Below are 23,154 nucleotides of genomic sequence, written 5' to 3'. Positions count from 1 at the left end.
TAACTCAAAAAATGTGTGTAAATTATTAACCCCATGACGATGCTTCCAGCTTTACTGTACAGGTCCAGATACAGCAATCTTCACCGTTTTCTTACTTGGAGTCATTTTGTGGAAGTCATCTTTTGGAGTGCTTAGTAAAGTTTTTCCACAGTGTTGTGTATCCAAACCAATCCACCAAAGTGTGTAAAACATAACAAAGTCAAATCAATTTAAAATATTTGTGGATGAGTGATTATATATATATAAAATCATTCATTCAGGGTTTGCAATAAGAAAAAGAAGACAAAAAGACCACTCAACACAGTAAGTAAGAAGTATATAACCAAGTGTATTCCCTCTGTTAATGTACACATATTTAGAATCATCTCACTGGAACACTTTACAATAACATTTAGAAAGAACAGGAAGATACTGGGAGGAGAAGGAGTGGAGTAAAGGAGTGGAATGGAGCAAAGAACAGACAGAAATAACGACGTGAAGAAGTTGAAAATTCATCTAAAACAAGTTTTAAAAAAAAAAGCATTTGCACATGGAATGGAAACGTACAATCAGGGGAAAAAAATGAATAGGAAAATTAAAATAGAAATTGACAGATGGGAGGTAAGGTGTATCTCTGCTCTGTATGGTTCAAACCCAAATCACATCTCTCAAATTTTGCAAAAATGAAAAAAAAAAAAGACATTGAAATTCCCCAGTCATTTTTTCTCCTCGACAGGAATGAGCAAAGGGAAAACACATTTCTCTTAGTAATGGGGTGAGAGTCAAATATTTAGACATTTCACAAACTTTTTTCGGAATTTTTCTTCTTTTCATGGTACTTTTTTATTAGAGTTGAGAAAATTCAGATTACTAGAGTTCGCTTGCTGTTCACGTCGTGTGCTCTTCTGTCACTGCCCATTGAACGCTTTTTGTAAAGTCCGTACAGGCAATTCATTCCATAGAACTCCAAAGCAAGGGCCATTTTTGACAATTCTCACGCAAAATGTCCTCACCTGAAGATTAAAAAAAGAGCAAACCGACATGGGATCTCTTCGCGGTATTTTTTTCTGTACCGCAATGTTTATGACACGGCTCTGGGAAGTTATGAGGAATTACTGTAAATGTTCGGAAAGGAAATTCTAAAATCCGTCTTTTCTGCTCACTCATTTTTGTGAACGTTCGACTCCACGCTCAGAATTATAGGTCCATAGATTTCTGTAACGTCTATACATATATTTATACTTATATAGAACAAGTCTGCTGGAGGTTTTGTATGTTTGTCAGGTGGATTAGTAGTACTTTTAAGACAATCCCCATTGGAGCCCCAGAATCACATGACACATATCTTGCTGGAACGAAGAGAGAGAGAGGGGTCGATATTTTGGCCTTAGTTTTTTTGGCGGCTAACGTTAGCATCCACGGTACCGGAGTTTGTTGTGTCACTTAAGTTGCTACGTTTAAGGTTGTTATGATCAATCGTCCTAATTTTTCCCCGAAAAACTCCACAGAAAGAAAAGAATTTAAGTTTTCCCGTAAATGAATACTACATGCTTGAAACGTGGTAGAGTTCTTGGGTTGCAGCAGAGCACTGGAGATGAGAGGAGGAGAGTACAAGGTGAGGAGAAACGGAGATGCAAGTAAGGAGTGTATCTGGAGATTGGCAGTATATCGATTTTTCACAAAGGCGTCAAGCTGGTAACTCACCTACACACATGTTTTTCATTTTAGAATACTGACAATGGTGCCTTATAGTACTTGAGTCACTAATGACTTTCTACATACAGTATTTAGAGTTGTTGGCACAGCATGGTTTGGATATAATCATTGTAATATTTTTCAGCTCAATTTTAACTAAGGGTGGAACATGCTAGAGCTGCACAATTGAACTGAAATTACAATTTTGAGTTGGGGAAAAATTATCAAATTGCAATGGCTGAAATTATTATTACAATAATAGAATGATTTCTGCAAATCTAGTAATCTACTGGTAGTTTAGACATCTGCAAACATGTTCTGAAAATCATGGGATTCTAGAGTTAGTTTATCAGTTTAGATTTCAGTCTTTCAAATGTGAATGCTCCTGGAGTTTAGAATGTGCATTCTGAACAGAATCCAACTTTTTAAAGATAATCTAAACATAATCACGATACTTATCAGGAAAATTGCTATTTTATTTTATTTTTTTAACCAAAATCGTGCAGCCCTAGCATATGCATAAAAAATGACAAATCAGTACAGTTCTATATGCACCATTGATCACAAACAACATGTAATTATGAATGTAAAAGGTTAAAATTGGTTCTGCTAAATAGCTTGAAAAAAGTTAAATTCGGATGGCCAAGCTCTGAATTTAAGGTGCTTTTTAATTTAATTGTTATTAATCTAATACTTGTCATTGCAACACTGTAAAAACATGCTAAAAATGTGTCTGTGATTCACAAGTTATGAACACCCATTTTCTATAGCTAAGTGAGAAAATGTATCAGTCAACCCAATTTTACTATAAAATCTTACTAAAATAAAGTTCCTAATGAATTCCACAATTCAAAATTTTCCTTGCAGATTTGACATTTCTTGCCTACAAATATTGATTGGATCTCCGGTTGAATTACGATACTGGCAATACTGATCTCTGAAATGGTCTGAATGTCTCTCTCTCTTCTCCTCCCCTCCCCAGTTGCATCTGCTATGCTTCCTTCTCACACGTAGTACTCCTTATCCTTATTCTTCTTGTTCTTAGTGACCGCTTTGGCAGTGCTGGGCTGTTTCTCCTTGACCAGCGTCCCATTGCTCTGCGTGGCTGAATTGCTGATATAGTTGCGACTCTGGTCCACCTGGTAGGAGCCCTCATCCCGGTTGCGATACTTGTACATGGCATAGAGCAAGATGAGGATGCACAATGCGGCAGCTGCTACGATCCCGACCACCATACCCGTCGTGCTGCTTGACTGCTGAACCTCCACGGCTCCTGGCAGGCCTCTTTCCGGAGATGTTGGATCTGGAGTGGGCACATGGGGGAAATTCGGGAGGTGAGTGATTCCTGGGATTCTACGATTCCCGGGATCGGATGAAGGGTGTGTCGGGGGTAACAAAACCTGATCGCGGGTGTTCATTTTACCCGCGGGTATGTTATTGTTGCTGGGTTTAAGACGTGGGCTTAGCTGGTCGGGTGGGGCGGTCGGGGTAGATGGCTGGGGTGGGATTTTGGAATTGGGCAGATGGGAGAAGTGGCGATCGCGAGGGTTCTGCATGACCACGCCCCCCTCAGCGGCAGGTGGTGGGGGGAGGACCGTCCTGTCAGTGACCATGGCGTTTTTGTAATAATCTTCGTCATCCGACTCGGTCATCTCCCCCGAGCCATACGCCGAGACCTCCATGGGTTCCTCGCAGTCCTCCTGGTCCATGGGGCAAGGAGGCCGACCATTGGGTAAGGGGAGGGACTCTTTGGTGGTTTCGAGTAGCGTGAGGAAAGGGCGGTAGGTGGTGGGGGGCGGGGGGATAACTGGGTAGCGAGTGGCGATGGAGGGGGGGTCTAGGGAGTCCACGGTTATTATGGGCAACACTAATTCACCTCCTAGGACAAGAAACAGACAAGGTAAAAGAATGTTAGAAACCAGTCTTGTTTAGAACATCTCACAGGTTTAACGTTAAAGAACTCCAGTATTAGAACAGCACTAAAACTTCAGGTTAGTTACACTTCTCTATTTGAATTAGGGTTAAACAAAATGTCATTGCTAGTCTAAGCAGTACCTCTGACTATTCTATCCCCTAATCTACAGGTTAGTTATTTTAATACATAATCATAAAATACAAAAAGCATTTAACTAAACAGTTCAATGTCTAACTTGCCTATGCTGACTACCCTAGCAGTCACATCATTGTGCTGTTTAAATAAGATAGCAAACCACGAGGTTCAGGTCACTTACATCAACAAATTGGCCGCATGATTTTTGCATGAAAAAAAAAATTACAAAAAAGAAAGCTGTGTAAGATTGTTCTTGGATAAACAACTCCCCCCCTCCCTTATATAACACCCTCTCCTCACTGTTGTGGCATGTTTGTTCCCCCCATTATATTTTAATGTAAAACAATCCCATTAGCTCAAAGCGTTAACATCTTGGAAAATACATGCCTGGATTTCCTTTAGTAAACATTTCAACCAAATTGAGCATAATCAAAATTATGAACAGTTCAATGACATCAGATGTCATTAGGGGGTAAAAAGTTAGTGCAAATTAAGACAGTTATGCAGGATATAGAACACATGTTAGCATGTCTGAACTTGGTTCAGATAGTGTTAAGAACAATGGGACTGTTTCCACTTCTGCACAATGATAGAGGTTAAGTTAGTATGACATGCAACATGATGCAAGATGAGGTCAGTTGTCAGGGGAACTATAAATTCTGTTGTAGCAGGATAATGCTAACAGTCTAAAGTGGACTATTATATGAGCTGTGAAGGCTGCATCTATTTTTATTTATTTATTTATTTTTTACCAGCACTACTATTATTTGATTGAACATGACATGGGCACTAATGAGAGACAGGATTACACTTCAACCCACATTACTTCAGACTAGAATTTGAATCCATGGGATTCATGATGATGAAAAGTGAGTTACCATAACAACACTCATGAATACCCTGACCAACAGTCTGTCTTCATGTCATACTGACCCAACCTTTACCATAACTTCAAGTGGAAAAGTGTTTACTATTCATCAGGAAAAGGCAATATAACATATACAGCATAAAATCATGTCTTTGGGACTTTGAGTCACTAAGTCACTTTTAAAGGGACAGTGTTATCAGTGTTCAGCACCCAGAGAAAAGACTTGGTAAGAGACGCTTAATACAGAGTCATCAAACATTAGACACAGTTCAATAAAATATGTCTTTGAAAGGAGAGTGTGAAAGCTGTAAGGGAAAAAAGTGTTTCAACTGGAATTACTTGTCATTTCAATAGCTTTGCAGGAATGGGCTAGTTTCTATGGCAATTGCTAGGTAATTTTTCTCCATTTTAAGCTGCTGTGTGTGTTGGAGGGCTGTGGTTCACCTTGGCTGAGAGGACAGGCTAGCAGTGGCCCTTTTGAGTATCAGGGACAGTTGGCATACGGAGTTTAGTCTGGTAAAAATCTGGTTTAATACTGTGAAATAAGTCCTGAGATAGTTGCAAACGCAGTAGACTCCATGCGCAGCTAAGAGTGTGGGATAAGGAGGAACTATCTGGGCTTTGCCATCTGTCTGTGCGTGAGATGCTGCGAAAGCAATTTCAAGCTTTCTACCTGCTCCTGGTGTACAGCCCACTCATTACACAGGGCTTACCTCTGTTTACAATGTGCCGTGCTGAGAATATATGGGGCTTACTTCGCCAATGTGACCGATACTTTTTCTTGAATCGGTTGCAATGCTAATCTCAAGTGTCTTCTATAAAGGCAATGTACAGAACAGTAAACAAAAAAAACAAAACATTTGTTCACAGCCTTATTAAACCACGAAGAAAGACTTAATTCATAATCAACAAAAAAATTATTAAGAATGATTCAGGCTTAGTAACTACTAATTAAGGGGTTATGAGTTAGAGGTTGTGGTCATGACTTGTCATTAAAACTTTGCAGTTTGCATGTCATTTTAAAAACCTGACCACTCCGGAAATCTGATAATAATTTCATTTTTGTGCCCATGTAAACAGTCACTGTCAGTGTGTACAATTATAAATGTCCTGTAGCTCTAAAGGTTTATTAAAATGACCAAAACTTAAAAGATATTAAAAGCTACAGTTTTTGAATCACAAAATACCTATTATGATTATGATTAAGATAATATGCAGACTAGTTGAAGACCTGAATGCATTAGTATGTTATCCTTGGTCAGGGATTAACCCACAATCCCCTTACCGAGACACAAAAGCCAACCACTCTGCTACAACTACTTGTTTGTCTGCAGCGAAAAATGAACCACAGCTCTCTCACACCCAGGCAATGTGTTTATCAGCCCCGCCGTCTTTTCATTTCCTGTTCCCTGACCTCTATCCACTGCACAGCTTTGCATTTTAGACCAATCAGCAGCTCCACTTGGCTGTGCCCGTGGCTATGACTGGGCTCCCCTTTCCCTCTGTGTGCTGCTCTGATTGGACAGTTAGCACCCCAGGCTAACGGGACAGGTGCCGGTAAGTGGTACAGGTCGGAAACTATCAAGAACAACAGGGGTAGAGTCGAATGCAGAATACACAAGCATTTGTAGCACTTGGATGTGGAAAAAGTTGGATTTTCTGTGTGGTGCTAAGTTACATCTTTATTAAAATGAATGACACTTTCTTGACAGTAAATAAATGCATAAAAAATAAGAGCAATAAACAAGATACCTTGCAAGACATTTTTCTCATAGAACAAATAAGAATTATACATATTTATTTTATTTATTTATCTATTTACTCTAATTTGTTCAAATTTGGTGCAATATGATCAGCAAAATTAAACAAGAATGGTTATTTACCCACAATATTTTGTCTCAGCCTCTCTGAGTGGGGTGACCTCCTCTGGCCTCTCTCTAGAAACACCCCTGCATTTGAAAGGCTTTTTGTTTTGGATGAGAACTGTAATAAAGCAGTTGCCAAGTACAGACAATTTTAGTAGCATGGGAAAAAGGCCTTTGTGTATCCCAGACAGTGGTTTCACTGTCATGGTTCAACATCAAAGTGAGAAAAGGTCAACAGTTAATTTTGAAAACATGTTTTTCAGCCATGGCTCTGGTACAGGCCCTTTAAAGGTAGTCATCACGTTAAACACCAGACATTTGTGTAGGCCTATGACATTTTACGCAATTATTTTAGCTGGTGGGCGGTATTAAAAAAATGTTTTGAAGGCATGGAAAATTAAAATATTAAGTCTATTGTCTATAATAACTGCTATAATAACTGTAGGAGGATATGTGATATTCTGCAGTTTTGTGGTAAATTTTACAGTTCATTAATTTTGTGAAATAATTGAACCTCAACCAAGACGTTTTACAGGCATAATTTAACACATTAGAAATTTTTGTCAATTTAGCCCATCCATAGCTAATCTTAGTATCTTTTCTGGTACAATGAAGCACATATGCCTAACCTTGCAAGCGGTGGGCTGAGAGCATCTATCTGCTTTTCTTCGTGAAAACATACGTCTCTATCAAGGGAGGACACAGAAATCAACATATAAGTATATGTCTCAACGAGACTCACTCATATGTACTCAACAAGACCCGCTTTGTCACCACTCGAGATTTGTGCACATTTTCCAAAATTCCCACTCTTCCCAATCTTGTCAATTTTTCCGGTAAATTCTACAACTGTGAACCAATAGTAAGGCTGTAGATTGACTGCAAAACAATCAGAGTACAGCACTCACATGCTCACGACGTAAACAAACAGTGGCTAGAGATTGGCTTCATATAAGAATAATGTCAGTGTTAGAAGATGGTGAACATTTGCACACAACAAACAAAGCCATAATATTTTGTGTTAACACCAACATGCTACTGTATGTATTAAGATTAGTTTCCAAAAATTATACTTTTACAACATATCCACACAAGGAATAATTATTATGTTGATTTTCTTCTTTTGTGGACAGTTTTGGTATTGTTATTATGTTAGCAAAGTTGCTAAGAAAGACAGGTGCATCGGTGCATATAATAGATCCATGGTAGAGATGCACAATGAGTCTCAAAAAAAATTAGGCCCATAAAAAACATAGCAGAGGGTATGTCATGCATTGTGATAGCTGTCCATGTTTTTACCCAAAATATATGCAAGAAGTAAGAGGCAAATGTATTTAAATTCCCTGATAAATATAGATCATGTCTGCAGTTGAGATCTATCAGCTGCACAAAAAAGTCTGTTGGCCCACTGCTTATTGCCAATAGCATTTAACTAAAAAATCAACTATTCCTGCTTGCTTGACCCACCAACAGAGTGACCAGACAAGATAATTTTAACTTCCAAAATTGCATTATTATAACAATATTTTTTTTCCGTACCATGGAATTCTGAACTCAAACATGATCAACAAAATCCTTCACCTAGTTGAGAAATATAATCTTAAAAGTGCACCCAAACTCTATTCAAAGTAAAAATATTTGACTCCTATTCAGTTTCTCAACCTGACAGTGAAGTGGCAAAGACATGCTAAAGTAATATTTTTCTCTATCCTAAAGTGCATTTGGAAGACCTGTATAACGTGTGTGTATTAACTCTACGGTTAGCGCCTTGCAAACATCATTTCAGTGCCTGTCACGTTGCTTTGCCCACATCTATTTGAAATATTTAGTGCAAAAAGGTTGTTTGGACTTGGGAGCGTACTACGATTCAGCTTTGATTAGCCGCCAGATGAAAAATTCACCGACGCGTGCCTTCATAATGTCGGACTGACTTGCTTGCACAATAAGAAAAATACGAACCTCGAGAAACAGACATAATAAGGTTTTGAAATGTCTAAACCAATGTATTCAGTCAAAATATAGGGAATGTTTAGGTGAAAGCAAAGTTGGAAGAATTCAAGGTGTCCTCATTCTGGATACAGATGTGTTGCTGTGAGCTGAGAATTTATTTGCAAAAGTTTTAGAACAGTGAACGATAAATTACTCAAACTTTTGCTATTGATGGCTACAATTGTACTGGCTTTATATCTCTTTCAAAGAGAGAACTGACAATATTTTTATGTGACAAAATATTATAAAAGTTGCTGATGTAGCGTAGACAATAATGTATTAGCTAGCATTTCATGGCTATGTTACTTTTCTGGTGGATTATCCACAATCTGCTTGTCTCCAATGTGGATGTTGTTGCTGTACATGGAATGTAAACTTATCTATCTTGGAGAGCAAGTAAGGACACAAGCTAAGTTACAGGTCACAAGTAAGGTCACAGTAAGAACACATGTTTCAAGATACACTTATGACTGAGAAAGGCAAACATGTAATGGCATACTGTGGAACATTTCAGGAACAGCAATAGCTTTTCCATAGAAACAAGCAGGTGCCAGAACCTCTACCAGAAAAGTTACATAGTGCACATTTAAAGACAGATAGGCAGTTACTGTAAATTTCAAAATATAAACTGCTATTTTTTTCCCATGCTTTGAACCATACGGCTTATACAATGGTGCGGCTAGTTTTTAGATTTTTACTGGCTAATGGCCGCCGGGGACACTCTCTAGCTGTAAACACAAAAGTGAGATAGACATGGGGAAAGATTATGTGAATACACTAGTTTTGATTTTGAACTGTCATTTTGCGCATCATACACACACCCTCATCATGGAAAACACATAAAGAAATGCATATGATGCAGCTTTTAAGTTAAAGGCAATGGATCTGTTGCACGCGACAATGGAGTCCACAGGAAGAACTTAGTCAAAGTAAAAAGACAACAAAACCTTTCAGAGGAAATAAAAGCAGATGGTCCGTGTTGTTGCTATTTTATTTTCTAAACATGCAGATATGTTTATCTTGTGTTGATGCCATGTTGGTGCTGTTTTATTATCTAAACATGCAAGTATGTTCATTCCATGCTGATGGCGTGGTGGTGCTGCACTGTCGATTTTCAGACATAGTTTGGAAAAAAGCATGTCTTAAATTAAAGCAAAAAAAGACAGAAGTGTGGCTTATATATGTACAAAATGTATTTTCTTTTAAAATTTAGCTGGTGCGGCCTAAATTCAGGTGCTCTCAGTAGTCCAAAATTTACGGTACATTTATTCAAGTAACTTTTTAATAAAAAAGTACTTCTCTCAGTGGTTTTCAGACACCACACTTTTACCTCTACTTATTTGACAGTTTAACAGTAGTCTATCGTTTGAAAACCCCACATTTTGTGCATTACTTAATGATTAACTTTGTTATAATCAAACCTTACATCTAGATAGTTATTGTTACAATTACTCTTAGTAGTAGTTTTTTCACTTTTTTGGAGTAATTTCTTGGACCTCTGCTTTGTATTTTGCATTTTTGATGTTTGAAGATAATCTTTTGATGTTGCTTGCGATAATATAATAATATCATATCCCAAAGCTTGCCACCACCTTATTGTTAATCAGCACATGTATCATTTAGCATGCAGAGTGGTAGCCACCTTGACCCCCGCAATGCTAACTCTTGTAGCAATTGTATGTCGTGGTTCTGAGAAGCCTGGGTCATCTGTCATCTATAGGCTCACATCTCTCTCTGCTTTCCCCAGCTTTGAAGAACTTTTGCAGGTCATCTCTATAGAGAAGGCCCTGTGATAAATTATTGAGGAACAGCCAGCTCAATCGTGGCTCTGATCTCGTCGGGGTAAAAAATGGTATAGGGCAGACCACATCCCAGTGTACGAGAGAGCAGGGTCGCACGGAGGATTACACACTGAAAATGAAATCGGAATGTTAATTTCTTTATATTTTAGCTTTTTCAGCTTTTTTTTTTTTTACATAAACATAATTCAAGCCTGATTTCTGACAACCTTCTGGTGAATGGGCAAATGTTATACCGACTCAGCTACTTTTTCAGCATGAGTTAACTGTAAATAAGAGGGTTAGTAATAGCCAAAAGTTCTTTTTCTATACATTCAAAGTATGCCACCAAAGCAAATTAAAATCCATTTATCTGTGATCAATAAACTTTATTAGCAGTAACAAACCAGGAATAACTTTGCACAGCAAGATTGATTCTTATGTTATTTGTGAGTTCACAAACTCCCGAGAATCTCTGTCATAAGGTTCAAATTTGGACCAATCACAGAGCATCACTGAGGTTTGTTCGGAATCCAAATTTTGCCCAAGCGAACCAAAACAAACATTGTGACGCTGACAGAATGCAAGGACAGGGCTTAGCTAGAATCATAAAAACTGTAGCATGGGCGTGGACTTTAAAAATTACCCACCAATGGCAAGGAAGGCAGACAGGTGTGACAGTACATGGCATAGGTAAAAATAAATAAATGAATAAAAAGAGCAACTTAAAATATATGATTATGATTATGGGTATTGTTATTATTGTTGCTGTTAATAATAATAATAATAATAATTAAAACTGCAAGCAGTGATAAAGGCCCTCGCCACCCCTTGCGACCGCGGGTTACATGCCACCGCGAAGATCCTGCCTTTTGTTCCCGCTTACATCGCCCCTCCCCCCAAAATCAGCGTCTCAGTAATACTACTCCATTCATTCCAATGAAACCATTTATGACATTGTCACGCCTGCACGGTTGGAAATAGAGGTATGTCTTCATTGGCTTTTTTGTTCAGTATGATGAGAGGAATATGTGTACCAAATTTCAATGGTCTATGACACCCATAATTATTTTTCATCCTAGTTAACCAAAACCCATGTATTTCAATGAGAAATGTCAGACGTTGCCATGGCAATACCTTTGAAAATAGAGGTATGGTGTCTTTGACTTTTTTGTTCAGTATAGGAATAGGGATGTCCATGCCAAATTTCAAATGTTTGTGACAAAGTAATTTTTTTTGCGTACCATTTCAAATTTCAAGGGGGCGCTGTGGAGCAATGTAATATTTGACATATATAAATTTCACATATATGCACTCAAAATAAGACTTTGAACAAAACGTATATTAATGCCGGAAAATAGGACACTGCATGTTTGTGTTACGGGCCATTTAAAACTTCAAAAAACGTCTTTTTTCTTTGCAGGCTGGCCACACCCACATTTTATGACTTAAAAAAATCCAAGAGAGTACCATATTATCTCACATGGGTCAAGTTAATTGTGACCATTTTGCATGTTTCTTGAATGAAAATCCATGGAGTAAAAAATCCAAATGTGAGAGTTAAAATTTTGACATGTTCTATGTTTGTACCAAATTTCATTTGTCTACGATGAAAAAGGTCTCTCATTGCCGTAATGTATTTTGATTTTTGAGGTGGCGCTATTGAGTCACTTTGATACGTACATTTTTTTGCACATGAAAATACAACAATCTTGAATTTTGGGCCATAATTGGATTAGTGTAGAGCATCTATTTAGTCTACAACAAAGTGCAGTACTCTGAACCCCATTCATTTCAATGACACATTTATTATGTTACCACGGTAACATAGTTAGAGATAGAGGTATGTTCTCATTGGCTTTTTTGTTCAGTTTGCCAAGCCAAATTTCCATGCCGAATTTCAAATGTTTATGTCAAAGTAATTTTTTTGGTCCAATTCAAAAGTTCAAGGGGGTGCTGTGGAGCAATATAATGTCTGACCTATGTAAATTGTATATCATTTTGTGCAGATCAAGATTTTAAACAAAATGTATATTAATGCCGGGAAATAGGACACTGCATGTGTGAGTTATGCGCACTTTAACACTTCAAAATATTATTTATTTCTTTGCAGGCTGGCCACACCCACATTCTATGATGTAGAAAAATCCAAGACAGTTCCCTATAATCCCACATGGGGATAGTTCATTTTGACCATTTTGCATGTTTCTTGAATGAAAATCCGAGGCGCAAAAAATCCAAATGTGAGAGGTAAAATTTTGAAAAAGTTCCCCCCACAATGACCAACTTCCTGTAGGGTTTAGGGTGGGGTCATAATATAATTTTTGACTTGTCTTGACATGTTCTATGTTTGTACCAAATTTCATTTGTCTATGATGAAAAAGGTCTCTCATTGCCATAATGTATTTCAAATTTTGAGGTGGCGCTATTGAGTCACTTTGAAACATTAGTCTTTTTGCGCATCAAAATAATACATTTTTCACCAACCTTGAATTTTGGGTCCAATAAAATTGACTTTTCATTAACATTCAGGGGGTCAAAAATGGCTTCAAAGCGGCCACCAAAGTAAGAATAATAATAATGGAAACACATTTTCCACCCATTATTTTTATCCTAAACCATAACAGCTACAGTCATGTGACTTTCTCACATTGTGCCCCATCACAAATAAGGCCCCTGTGAATTTTTTCTGGAGTCCACGACAAATCGATTGTCTTTTATGAATTTTTGAAAATGAAATTTGAAGAGGGCACTAGAGTGCCATTTTGTGAGAGAGTGCCTTGATTTGCATATCATTGCGTTCAGCTCACAAATGTGCATAAACGCTGTATTAGTGTTTTCCCAACAAAAAATGTGTGAAAGAGCAATATTTTATTGAAATTTTCCAAAAATTGCAATTTTGTTGAAAATTCACCCTGACCACACCCAAAGTCATAATCAAAATATAATTGATAATCTTTAATCACACATGGGTTTAGTGAGATTTGGCCAAATTTGAAGTTTTTGTGATGAAAACTGTGCGAGGAGATGTCCTGAATGCGAGGGTGTGCACTTTTGTCATTCCCGGGTTTGATCCAATATGGTCGACTTCCTGTACATTTTAGGGCGGGGCCATAATATCATTTTTGTCATGTCCTGACATTTCTTATTTTTTGTTGTGAGTTTCGGATTTTTACGTTGACTTTTTTCCGAGTCGGGCTCCCATTGGCCCCATGAAAATCAAAGTTTGAGGTGGCGCTACCGAGTCGTCTTTTCGTCTTTTGTGACAATTAGAGCTCGTTGAGTAGTAATTTTTGACGCCACTCACTGCCATGTCGGAGCGTGTTTACTACTTGATTTTTGCCATTTTCCATGCTCCGGACTCCTCGCCGGGACGTTGTCCCAGGCTCGGGCCTAATAATAATAATAAAGTCCTCATTTAGACAAGGATGTTCACATGCTCTACATGCTCTTAATTTATAAGAAGGCTTCTCTTTGGCTTATTTTTTTAAACCTATCCCCACCTTTTGCCATCAGTAAACTCTTTGTGCATTTGTGCACAGGGAAGATGTTACAAAATAAATTGTAGGAGCCCGAGAGTTGAAGAGAAGAAGCACGAAGCAGGAGTTCTAATACTTATTTATTTACCATTGTGGGGACCCGGAGACATGAACCCTCAAGACATTGTGATAGTGTTGTCCATTCAGTCTACTACTCATATCTCTTCTCATATGTAAATGCACTCATATTTGGCCACTGCACACTTCTCAGTCCTCTGCACGTATTTCATGTTCTAATCCAGGTCGCCTCCACTTCTCATTACGAGCACTGGATGTGCTCATGCTTATCTCTAATTGGCTGATGTAATTAAGCTTCCAAATGGAGTTAAAGTTTAATTAGTCTTCGGGGATGGACAGGATGGGAATTTTCACTCTCCCCAAAATCACCTTCTGCCATCTCCACCTTCTCCAGTGCAAAATCTCCACTCTGCTCTGCAAATCGGAATACTCAAAAACATGACAGGAATTACAATGAGAGGTCTAACTTGCAGCACAATCTTTCCTATATTGCTTAGTTTGGAATTATTAGGCGCTATATTTGATTTTTACCATCTTAAAAATGTTTAAAACAGAACTAGTTAATTTTAACCACTTAGCTGTTACTCCTCGCTTACCTTATTCTGAACATCCTAATTATTGATTATTATTGATGATTTTATAAGCAGTTTTCACAACTGTCAGAGACAAGAGAGAAACAATAAAACACAGTTTTGTCCTCAAGAGCTGCTTATACAATATATCTGCATTATGACAAATTTTGCTCAAATATTTGACAGCAAATCTCGTGCAGGGCTTTTAAGTAGTTTAAATGTCTGATATAGTGCTTCTGATCCTGTATTTCCTCACCAAAATCTGGAGTAGTGTTTTGTCTCATTAATGTATATTTGTGAATTTGTGCAGAAAATGTGTTTGTGAATTTGTGCAGAAAATGTAATTTGGGATTTAAATTTTTCTTTTTTTTTTTTTTTTTTTGCAGAATGCAAATTTTGCATGCGTGAATAGCCTGCTTACTTAATCAGCTTTCGGCCGTTGTCACGGACACAAAAAACACAGCAAATACCAATGTCCCTGTTCCAGCGTTGGAACAGGGACGTTACTAGAACATTTTTACTGGGACGCATGCCCCAGTATAGAACAACACAACCTGTGCACTGCACAGGATAAGTGCATATAACAACACAAGGAGCGCCCTGCATGGGTTGACTGTAACCAGCGGATGGGTCAGAGCGGGTGTGGGTAGGTCAGGTCCTAACGCTCATCCACTTAATGTGGCAAGTTAGCACGACATGTGTCTCCTAAAGATTTAGAACCCTGTTTAATTAAATACACTAGAGCTGTAGATGCTTGACCTTTGCAAGGGCAACACCATCCCATAAGTGCAACTGGATTCACAGCTCCAAAGAAAAACAACAAGAAAACACATTGTTCTGTGTGCATGGAGCAGCCATGCTATCTAAAGTTTAAACACATCATGAGTATAAAAGTGATGCTCCAGCAGAAAAAAAACAAGTCACAGATCATAGACTACATGTCCATAATGCATAAAGTCAGGTTCCTCACCTGGACTCTTCCAGAGTGCGCTCACTCAGCCTCAGGTAGGCTCTATGCTATGTTTTAGTCTTTAGGTGTGTAGCCTGTGAGGTCAGCTCACAGACAGGGGGCGCTCAGTGTGCTGGAGAGCAGGGGTGGACCATAGAGAGGCAGCAGTGGGCTGATGTCCCTACTAGGAACCACTGACACAGACGTTGGACATGAATGAACAGTAGTATGTGTAAAACACATGTGAGGTTTAATAAAAGTTGCTTAAAACTGTACTGATAAGAATATGTAAAAGCCTCTTGAGAGTTAATTCTCAGGCTGCGTTTTTGTACATCCATTTATTAATCGAAAATACACCAAATTAGAGGAAATTGCATCTATTTTGTGCAAAATTTCCTGAGGGGCAGCCCACGTCTCCCCTGTCTGAAAGAGATGCACACCTAGACTTTCCAGAAAAAAATGTAGGTACAGGTACATCAAAGGGGCCTATCGCCCAGTATACCTGTAGGTCTAGTAACATTCCTGTGGTGGAGTGAGTAAGTAATAAATAATGAAACTCGTCCTGTACACATGGAAATAATGTTCCCACATAGTCCATGTTTAGTGGGGCATATGTTAATGTAAATATCACTGTTTAAAAAAATAGCGTATGGCAGCAACACATAGCCTCTTAATCAATCTGACTGCACTGTCCTCATGTGTGTCACTACTCATCTGTAACCTTCTGAACCTAATACCTCCATGTCCTAGATGTCTGCTTGTGATGACAAGCAGAGCATGACATTTTAAAAAACACGACCCGTATAACAAAACCAGCCTGTAACTCTAGCAAAATCCAACCTTTTAGGGATCCACGTTGTTGTTTCTTCCTCTTAATCCAGTTGGAGATTGTCCTTTTCTCTGTTCTTTTACCCCAAAATAAAAAAGCGATACACTGCTGTCACTGTTGCTGCTCAGCGCTCACAAATAGCTCTCAAATATGTGCGCTTTTAAATACCTCAGTACAGATATATTGTATAATCAGCTCTTGAGGGCAAAATAAATCCTTTGTGCACGGTTTGCATGTAATTAAAAAAAAACTTTTTATGGTATTTGTGAAAGGTGCTTATAAACTTATTGCAGTGGATATTTAGGATGCTTGGAATGCCTAAGGTAAGTAGGGAATAGCTTTGGACCACTGTAAACTGTTTAAAATGAACTAGTTCTGTTTTTCAGACAGTAAAAATCTGGAACAATGCCTTTACTTCTCGAACACATTTTGAATGGTAAATGGTAAATGGTCACATTTTTCTATAGCGCTTTTCTACCTTCAAGGCACTCAAAGCGCTTAGTAGTAGATTTCTGTGAGAGAAGCCTCAATGTCTACACATTTTTGTACAGGTATTGGCAGGACAGCCCTGGAAAAAATTAGACGACCCATTCCTTAAAGGAGCATTGTGTAACTTTTCTGGTAGAGCTCTTCCTACTTGCTTGTTATTGCATTGCCTGAAATAATCTGCAGCGCGGTATTAATTTTATGTAACTATATGGTAATGAGTCCTAGTCAAGGTCAGATCTGTGGAGAGGTGAGTCTATGAACAGAATGCATTTTTTTTTGTATTTTTGTGCAATAAAAACACCTGTAAGTGAATAAAAGCTTGTTAGATTAGTTTAACCATACGAATAATAATGCCTTGTCACCTCACACTGACAAAAAAGCTATCTTATGTAATCCTTATGTTAGCTTTGACCAGTGATGGAGAGCCAACACTGTTACAGTACTATTTCTTCATTCTCGTCTTCCTTCTCCTCTGCCTTATCCGGCCCTCCCTGTCCGCTATTGTCTCCCTGGAATTCTCAGGAATGCTGAGATAGGAGCTGAGTTTGTTGTTCGTTTTCTTCCTACAAGTTTCTGTCTAGCAAGGTGAGAGTCCGCAATCTCCTGCCTCGCTCTCTACCGTATATGTTTTTGTGGGCATAGAAGTGCTCAACCTCCCAGGACAGTAGTAAGCCATGAAATCGCATTTGAAAAACTCTTATATTTCTGCAGTTTATTTACGATAAGCAGCAGGACTGCGTCTCTATTTCGGTCTCCTAAGTTCCTTGCTGGTATAGGTAGATGGCATTCTTACAGCAAATAATATAGAGTAGATTCCATGTATAGGATCTATAAGCCTTATTGCACAGGAAAATTGTAGAAGGCGTCAACAAAGAATTATGATTATATTCCATTCAACTGGGTTGAATAGGTGCAGTCTCTTGTAAGTTTTAAGCCATGTCATAATGCTGTTACCTCCTCAAAAACATATCCAAAATTGTGTTTTGTTACATTCACACATGTTTGAGTAAGCCTGTATTATTAGGCTGTTTACATCTCCAAAGCTCAAAATGCTCTGTTCCACCTTGTCATGTCATGAAGTGGTAGATTTGAAGTTAACAGCTACCTTTAGAGAGGCAATTCCAGGGCTGAAATTATCCAAATGATTCTAGTGTTGGTGCATAGAGTTTGAAATGCAGTGGAGTAGTTCCAGTGTTACCATATGACATTAAAAGGTGGAACAGAGTGTTTTCTGTTTGGGAAAAGAACTCAGCCTAAATAAGCAGGGACTGTGTGTTAAACATGAATGTTGAAAACATGAATGAAACACACTCAAGTAAATTAACCCCTTAGAATTCGGGGTCATTTTGGTAAAATTGCCTTTGTTCTGACCTCTCCAAATTAAAATGATACCCATTATTGAACCCGTGGTAGTATATACACACGTGTGGGGTCTTTGTAAAGGCAACACCCTATAGTTTTACCGAGGTATCAGAATCACTGTAAGTATGTGTGCTAAGCATTTATACACTTTGGAACTCACATAAAACATATTTTTTCTCATCCTCACCTACATTTTTTGGTTAATATGAAGGTGTAGAAAGTGGCAGTAGGTACCTGGGGACAAAAATACACAATATCTCAGCTGAAAATATTGTTGACCACTCATATTTCAAATTTGAGGACAATATTTATAAAAATTACATTTTTAGAATCATTTTAATCATTAGTAGTAGTGTTTTATGGAGGTACTTTTGATGTATCTAAATTTATCCAAACCTATCCAAAAGACATTTGGAGAACGTTTGGAAAAAATGCAATAACGTTTAAATGCTTCAACCCACATCAATGAGGGCTCTCCTGAAAGCTTACACTTGCAGGATCTGTATGTGCACCTAGATGCTCTATTACTGATGTAAATTTAGATAGTATATCAAAACACAATATAAAATGTATATTTGTATACAAAATATAGTCAAAACAAGTGGCATGGGACAAAATAAATATATATTTACAAACCACACACTGCAAACAGTAAACAAACACACACACTTCAAAAATGTAAACAAATACACACTGCAAACTGATAACACACTGTACATGATTATGGCTTGTCTTCTGTATGCCAGTCATTATAGCAGTCTCTTTGTTACTGGAAGCACAAGGGTATATTGTGGGTTAAACATTTCACTGGAGTTTTGGCATGTCACTTCCTGCACTTCAACCTGCCTTGTGTCTTGTCACTGCCTGTGTTAATGTACACAAGATGATGATACTTCTCCCTGCTTCCTTCTGTGCTCTGATGGCTCCTGCCTCTGCCAGCTCCAAGACAAGAGTTTCTCTCAAGTACTGTTGGTACATATAGGGATTTTACCCATTGATCTAAAGTGCCCTTTATAGAGACTGAAGGCATTCACAATTGCAATGTTCACAAAATGTAAAAAAAAAAAAAAAAAAAAAAAAAAAAGTTTTGTACCATTTCTTTGTTTTGTGAAAAAAATGTGCACAGAAGCCATGCTAATGATTACACATGATGTATTTTACCTACAATTGAGTCAACAGCAGAATATATCACGCTTACCAATCAGAAACAGCATCCAATCCAATTCAAAACATAAGGTCCTCTACTCCTGAATCCAAATGCTATCTTCTGTCACGATCCGCACTGTTCCTGTTCCTTGTTTTGTCTCCTGCCCTGTTCCTTCCCTCTCCCACCTGCCGGAGCCGGAGCTGGGCTAAGCTCCTGGCTCCTCCCGTGCGCACCTGCAGCTCATCAGTGCAATCATCTCCACCTGCCGTGGATAAGAGGAGCCAGGACCAGACACTCGGTGCCAGATCGTCTGCGTGTCCACATCCTGCTTCCTGGACCGTCCCAGCTCCCTTGCTCCCAGCTCTGCTCCGACCCTGCTTCCCAACCCTGGTACTGTCTTGTCCTGTCTTGTCTCTGCACTCCACATCACTGGATCCTGCCTTGCACCCTGCTCCTCGTCCTGGCTCTGATCACCTTGTCTACGTCCCTGCACTCCACAATCCTGGCTCGCACTCTGCTCCCTGCCCCGGTGCTGCCGCGTCGTCTCCGCTGGCTCCACGTTCCGCCCCTGGATCCTGGCTCGTAACTCGTCCCCGCTCATCGACAGACCTACCCTCATTAGTGTACTATTTATTACTTCTGTAAATAAACACTGTAAACTTTCCCTGAGTCCTGCATCTTTTGGTCCAATTTGTCACTCTTTGCAACGAACTGCTCTGGGTCCGAGATGCCTCGAGTATAACTACAAACATCCACAGTGTCCTCAATCATGTACTTCCTTTGTTTTGTCCATTTTGTCATGTTTAGAAAGCAAAACTGCTGCAAAACATCTCTTCATCCACCCAGCTTCTTTTACGCACGTGTCAAGCTCCGTCTGTTTACAGAAAACCATGGCATGTGATACATCGCCATTATCTGCTGCTCATTGGCTGTAAGGGGAAAGCATCACTAAACATGTGTAATGTAACTGGTTGATTGTACAAGGGGAAGACTGGGGCATAAACTTTCAGTCATCTGTAGCACTGATTCACTGTCTTGGGCTCCAATAACCCACAACCACCATTACTGGCCAACACCGGTGTCAATCACAACCTAACACGTTTGTTTTGCACTGAGGAATAAAGTTGGCGCTGTCAAAAGATTATTATGCTTGAAATCGACAAAAAAAATGCAAAAAAGTGACTGAGCAGATTTCACGTTTGGAGTACTTTCATTTAGCATATTTGACATGGAGGATCTAAATTATTTTGTGGACATAATTTCTTCACTGGATTTTATTCTCTGGACCTGTACGGAATGACTGAGACCAACTTTGTGGGACTATGTTGATGTTTGACAGAACCAGAGCCCTCAAAGGTAAGTGAAGTCCAAATCCACATTTTTACTTTTCTGTAAAAATCTCTTTCCTGTCTGCACTGTGGTGATTGCAGGTGAAAATGGTTTGCATATTCAGAAAGATGAGTGCCCTAACTTTCATTTGATGTGTAGATTGTTTGTGTGGGTGATGCAGAAATATGTACATTGCTGTAAAGTTGTAAAGTAAAGGTGAGGGGCCTGGCCGTCGGAACGTTAATAGGTCAAAAAGTAGTGGTTGAAGAAACTACTCAAGTATGTAAAATGCAAGAGTAACTGTCTAGATTGAACATCTGACTTTTGTTAAGCTAAAAGTCAGAAAAAAATAAATTTTCATCTCAATGGGTTTTTCACCTGGTTTAATATATTATATTATAAATAATTTAACAGTTTTCAAAACACATATCTAAGTTTTCCATGAAATAAAATGTTACAACTTAGATATCTGTACAAAAAGTTATTCAGAGAGCTTGAACAATGCATGATACAATACCCTTATAATAACAACATCAAACTTATATTGCTAGTAGAGTATAACATCTGTGAGAGTATGTTGGTGTATTGAATATGGTTCTTGACAGTTTCCAGCCGGTTTGATCTTGGTTTAGACCTTATACCACAAAAGGGAATACAACATTTGACCTCTGACTTCTGGTGTTAGCACATCATGTTACACCATGTTCACACTACCAGAAGTAGAGCTAGAAGTAGCCGCATGGCTAGCTTTTTCCATACTAATAATCGGAAAAAGGGATTAGCTACGCAACACAATATTTGAATAAACAAAAATAAGCCAATGGTGACTTGAAAAGTGCGTGAAAAAATGTGTTAGTAAGCTTGGGTGAATTTTGGAGTATACAACTGTCCAACCAGAGCTGCAGTAAAGGGGTTTCAGTCACATAAAATTGATGTTATGAATTGGATTTTTTAAACCTATTATTATCATTATTATTATTTTTTGTCAATGACCAGAGAAGGGCCGAAGCAGACTCACCATTTCCAGGCTCACACTCCTCCAAATCCTCATCATCACTGGGACATTCAGCTGATGCTACAAGCAAGTCATCTGCATTCTGAAACAACAGAAAGGAACAAGGAAAAAGTTAATTATAAATTAAGTTACAAATAAAAGTGTCTTGCCTAAAGACACAACAACCGTTTTTTCCATTGTATTCCCAGTGGTCTCCCATCCAAGTACTAACAAGCCCCAGCACTGCTTAGCTTCTGAGATCTGGATGGAAAAGGGTTGTGACACATATCTGAATAGGAAGTAAGAAGGACAGGAAAGAGAGTGCATTTCTTAGAATTTTTTTTGTTATTCGTTAGCTCACCTTGAAAGTACCATTGAGATATAGCCTGTTCTTTTAATAGGAAGCTCTGCACCCATAGAAGAGCCTATAATGCATGTTTTAAGGGTAAACTATAATACCTGGATGGAACCTTAGGGAGAAAATGCAAACTCCACAGAACCAGAGACCTTCTTGCTAGGTTAAACGACTAACCACTATGGCACTGTGCTGCAACTCAATATAATAGCAAGAAATGAAAGTCAGGAGAACATTTTTCATAGCAGACTACATTTTGACATTTGCAAAGCATAAACTACTTTTGACCTTTAGTAGTTTAAAGTCAGAAGTCCTATACAGTTACCATGACATTTCTACTTGTATAGTTAGAATCTTCCCCACACAGCGCCATCCCATTTGGGTCAGAAAAGCAAGTGATGACTCTAGTACTTCCACTAGTACAGCTGAAGCAGACCCTCTCTTTGCACATCAAACGCTACATGTTTTATTCTAAGCATCAAACGCATTATTCTGGGGCGATCAAAGCTGGACTGTGCTATGGTGAGGTAGCTCAGAGCACTTGCACAAATTGAAATTCGGGGATCCGCCTGCGGTACCAAGTGTCTAGTGAATCAGAGTATCATGGAGGGTTTAAAAATGATATGATGTTTGCCATAGCTCTTGTAGTCTATAACTGTAATCTGAAAGGGCATATAGAATGAATGATAGATGTTACTGGATTGGATATAATATGTAAACGATTGACAGATATGAGCAGTTCTTGAGGTAAAAATATGTCTACTTTCAGTATATATATATATATATATATATATATATATATATATATATATATATATATATATATATATATATATATATATATATATATATATATACATTTGCATTTTATGCAAAGTCTATTTTCAGCCCTGGAATTGTCAGTCTCTACTGAACTAAAGGGAAAAGGTTAACTTAAAACTATCACTGTATGACATCAGAAGGTGGAACAGAGTATTTAGAGCTTTGGCGATATAGACAGATTGTTAAACCAGAGTTAACCGTGTACTTCAACGCTTGAGGCAAGTGTCTTCCCTAAGAAGACAATAACAGCATGCATTTCAGTCACTGTATTTTCTGTCGTTTCCCATCCAAGTACTCACCATGCCTAACCATGCCCAAACTGACTTAGCTCCGGAAATCTGTATACATGAAGGTGGAATTGCAGCATCACATTATTTGAAGGTGAATTTGAAGCCAATATATTCAAAATCAACATAAGTATGCACGTTGTTGTTATGTCCTTGAGCAAGACAGCAGACTCCACTTGGTTTAACCTCAAAAGCATTGTTCAGAACCCAGACAATTCCTTGTTACCTCTATAAAAAT

At 38.4% G+C, this 23,154-nt stretch overlaps 1 protein-coding gene across 9 annotated transcripts in view; it reads right to left on the bottom strand.

The window, feature by feature from the left end:
- Nucleotides 1-695: 695 nt before the first annotated feature.
- Nucleotides 696-23,154, bottom strand: part of nrxn2b (neurexin 2b) — a 1,142,582-nt gene continuing 1,120,123 nt past the window's right edge. For 6 of the 9 annotated variants that reach the window (XM_055228867.1, XM_055228869.1, XM_055228870.1 and 3 more), the window contains 2 exons: nucleotides 21,477-21,555; nucleotides 696-3,553 (listed from right to left, as the gene is read on the bottom strand). In XM_055228867.1, coding sequence (XP_055084842.1) covers nucleotides 2,679-3,553; nucleotides 21,477-21,555 — 954 coding nt within the window. In that variant the 3' untranslated portion in view covers nucleotides 696-2,678. Of the gene's footprint in view, nucleotides 3,554-3,990; nucleotides 4,002-16,768; nucleotides 16,772-20,436; nucleotides 20,450-21,472; nucleotides 21,556-23,154 lie in introns of all 9 variants that reach the window. The other 3 variants (XM_055228871.1, XM_055228873.1, XM_055228872.1) reach the window with 2 other exon arrangements.

The sequence above is a fragment of the Periophthalmus magnuspinnatus genome, chromosome 18, assembly GCF_009829125.3.
Source record: "Periophthalmus magnuspinnatus isolate fPerMag1 chromosome 18, fPerMag1.2.pri, whole genome shotgun sequence".
Classification (NCBI taxonomy): domain Eukaryota; kingdom Metazoa; phylum Chordata; class Actinopteri; order Gobiiformes; family Gobiidae; genus Periophthalmus; species Periophthalmus magnuspinnatus.
The sequence above is the reverse complement of the archived record's forward strand: the minus strand, read 5'-3'. Positions and strand labels throughout refer to the sequence as shown.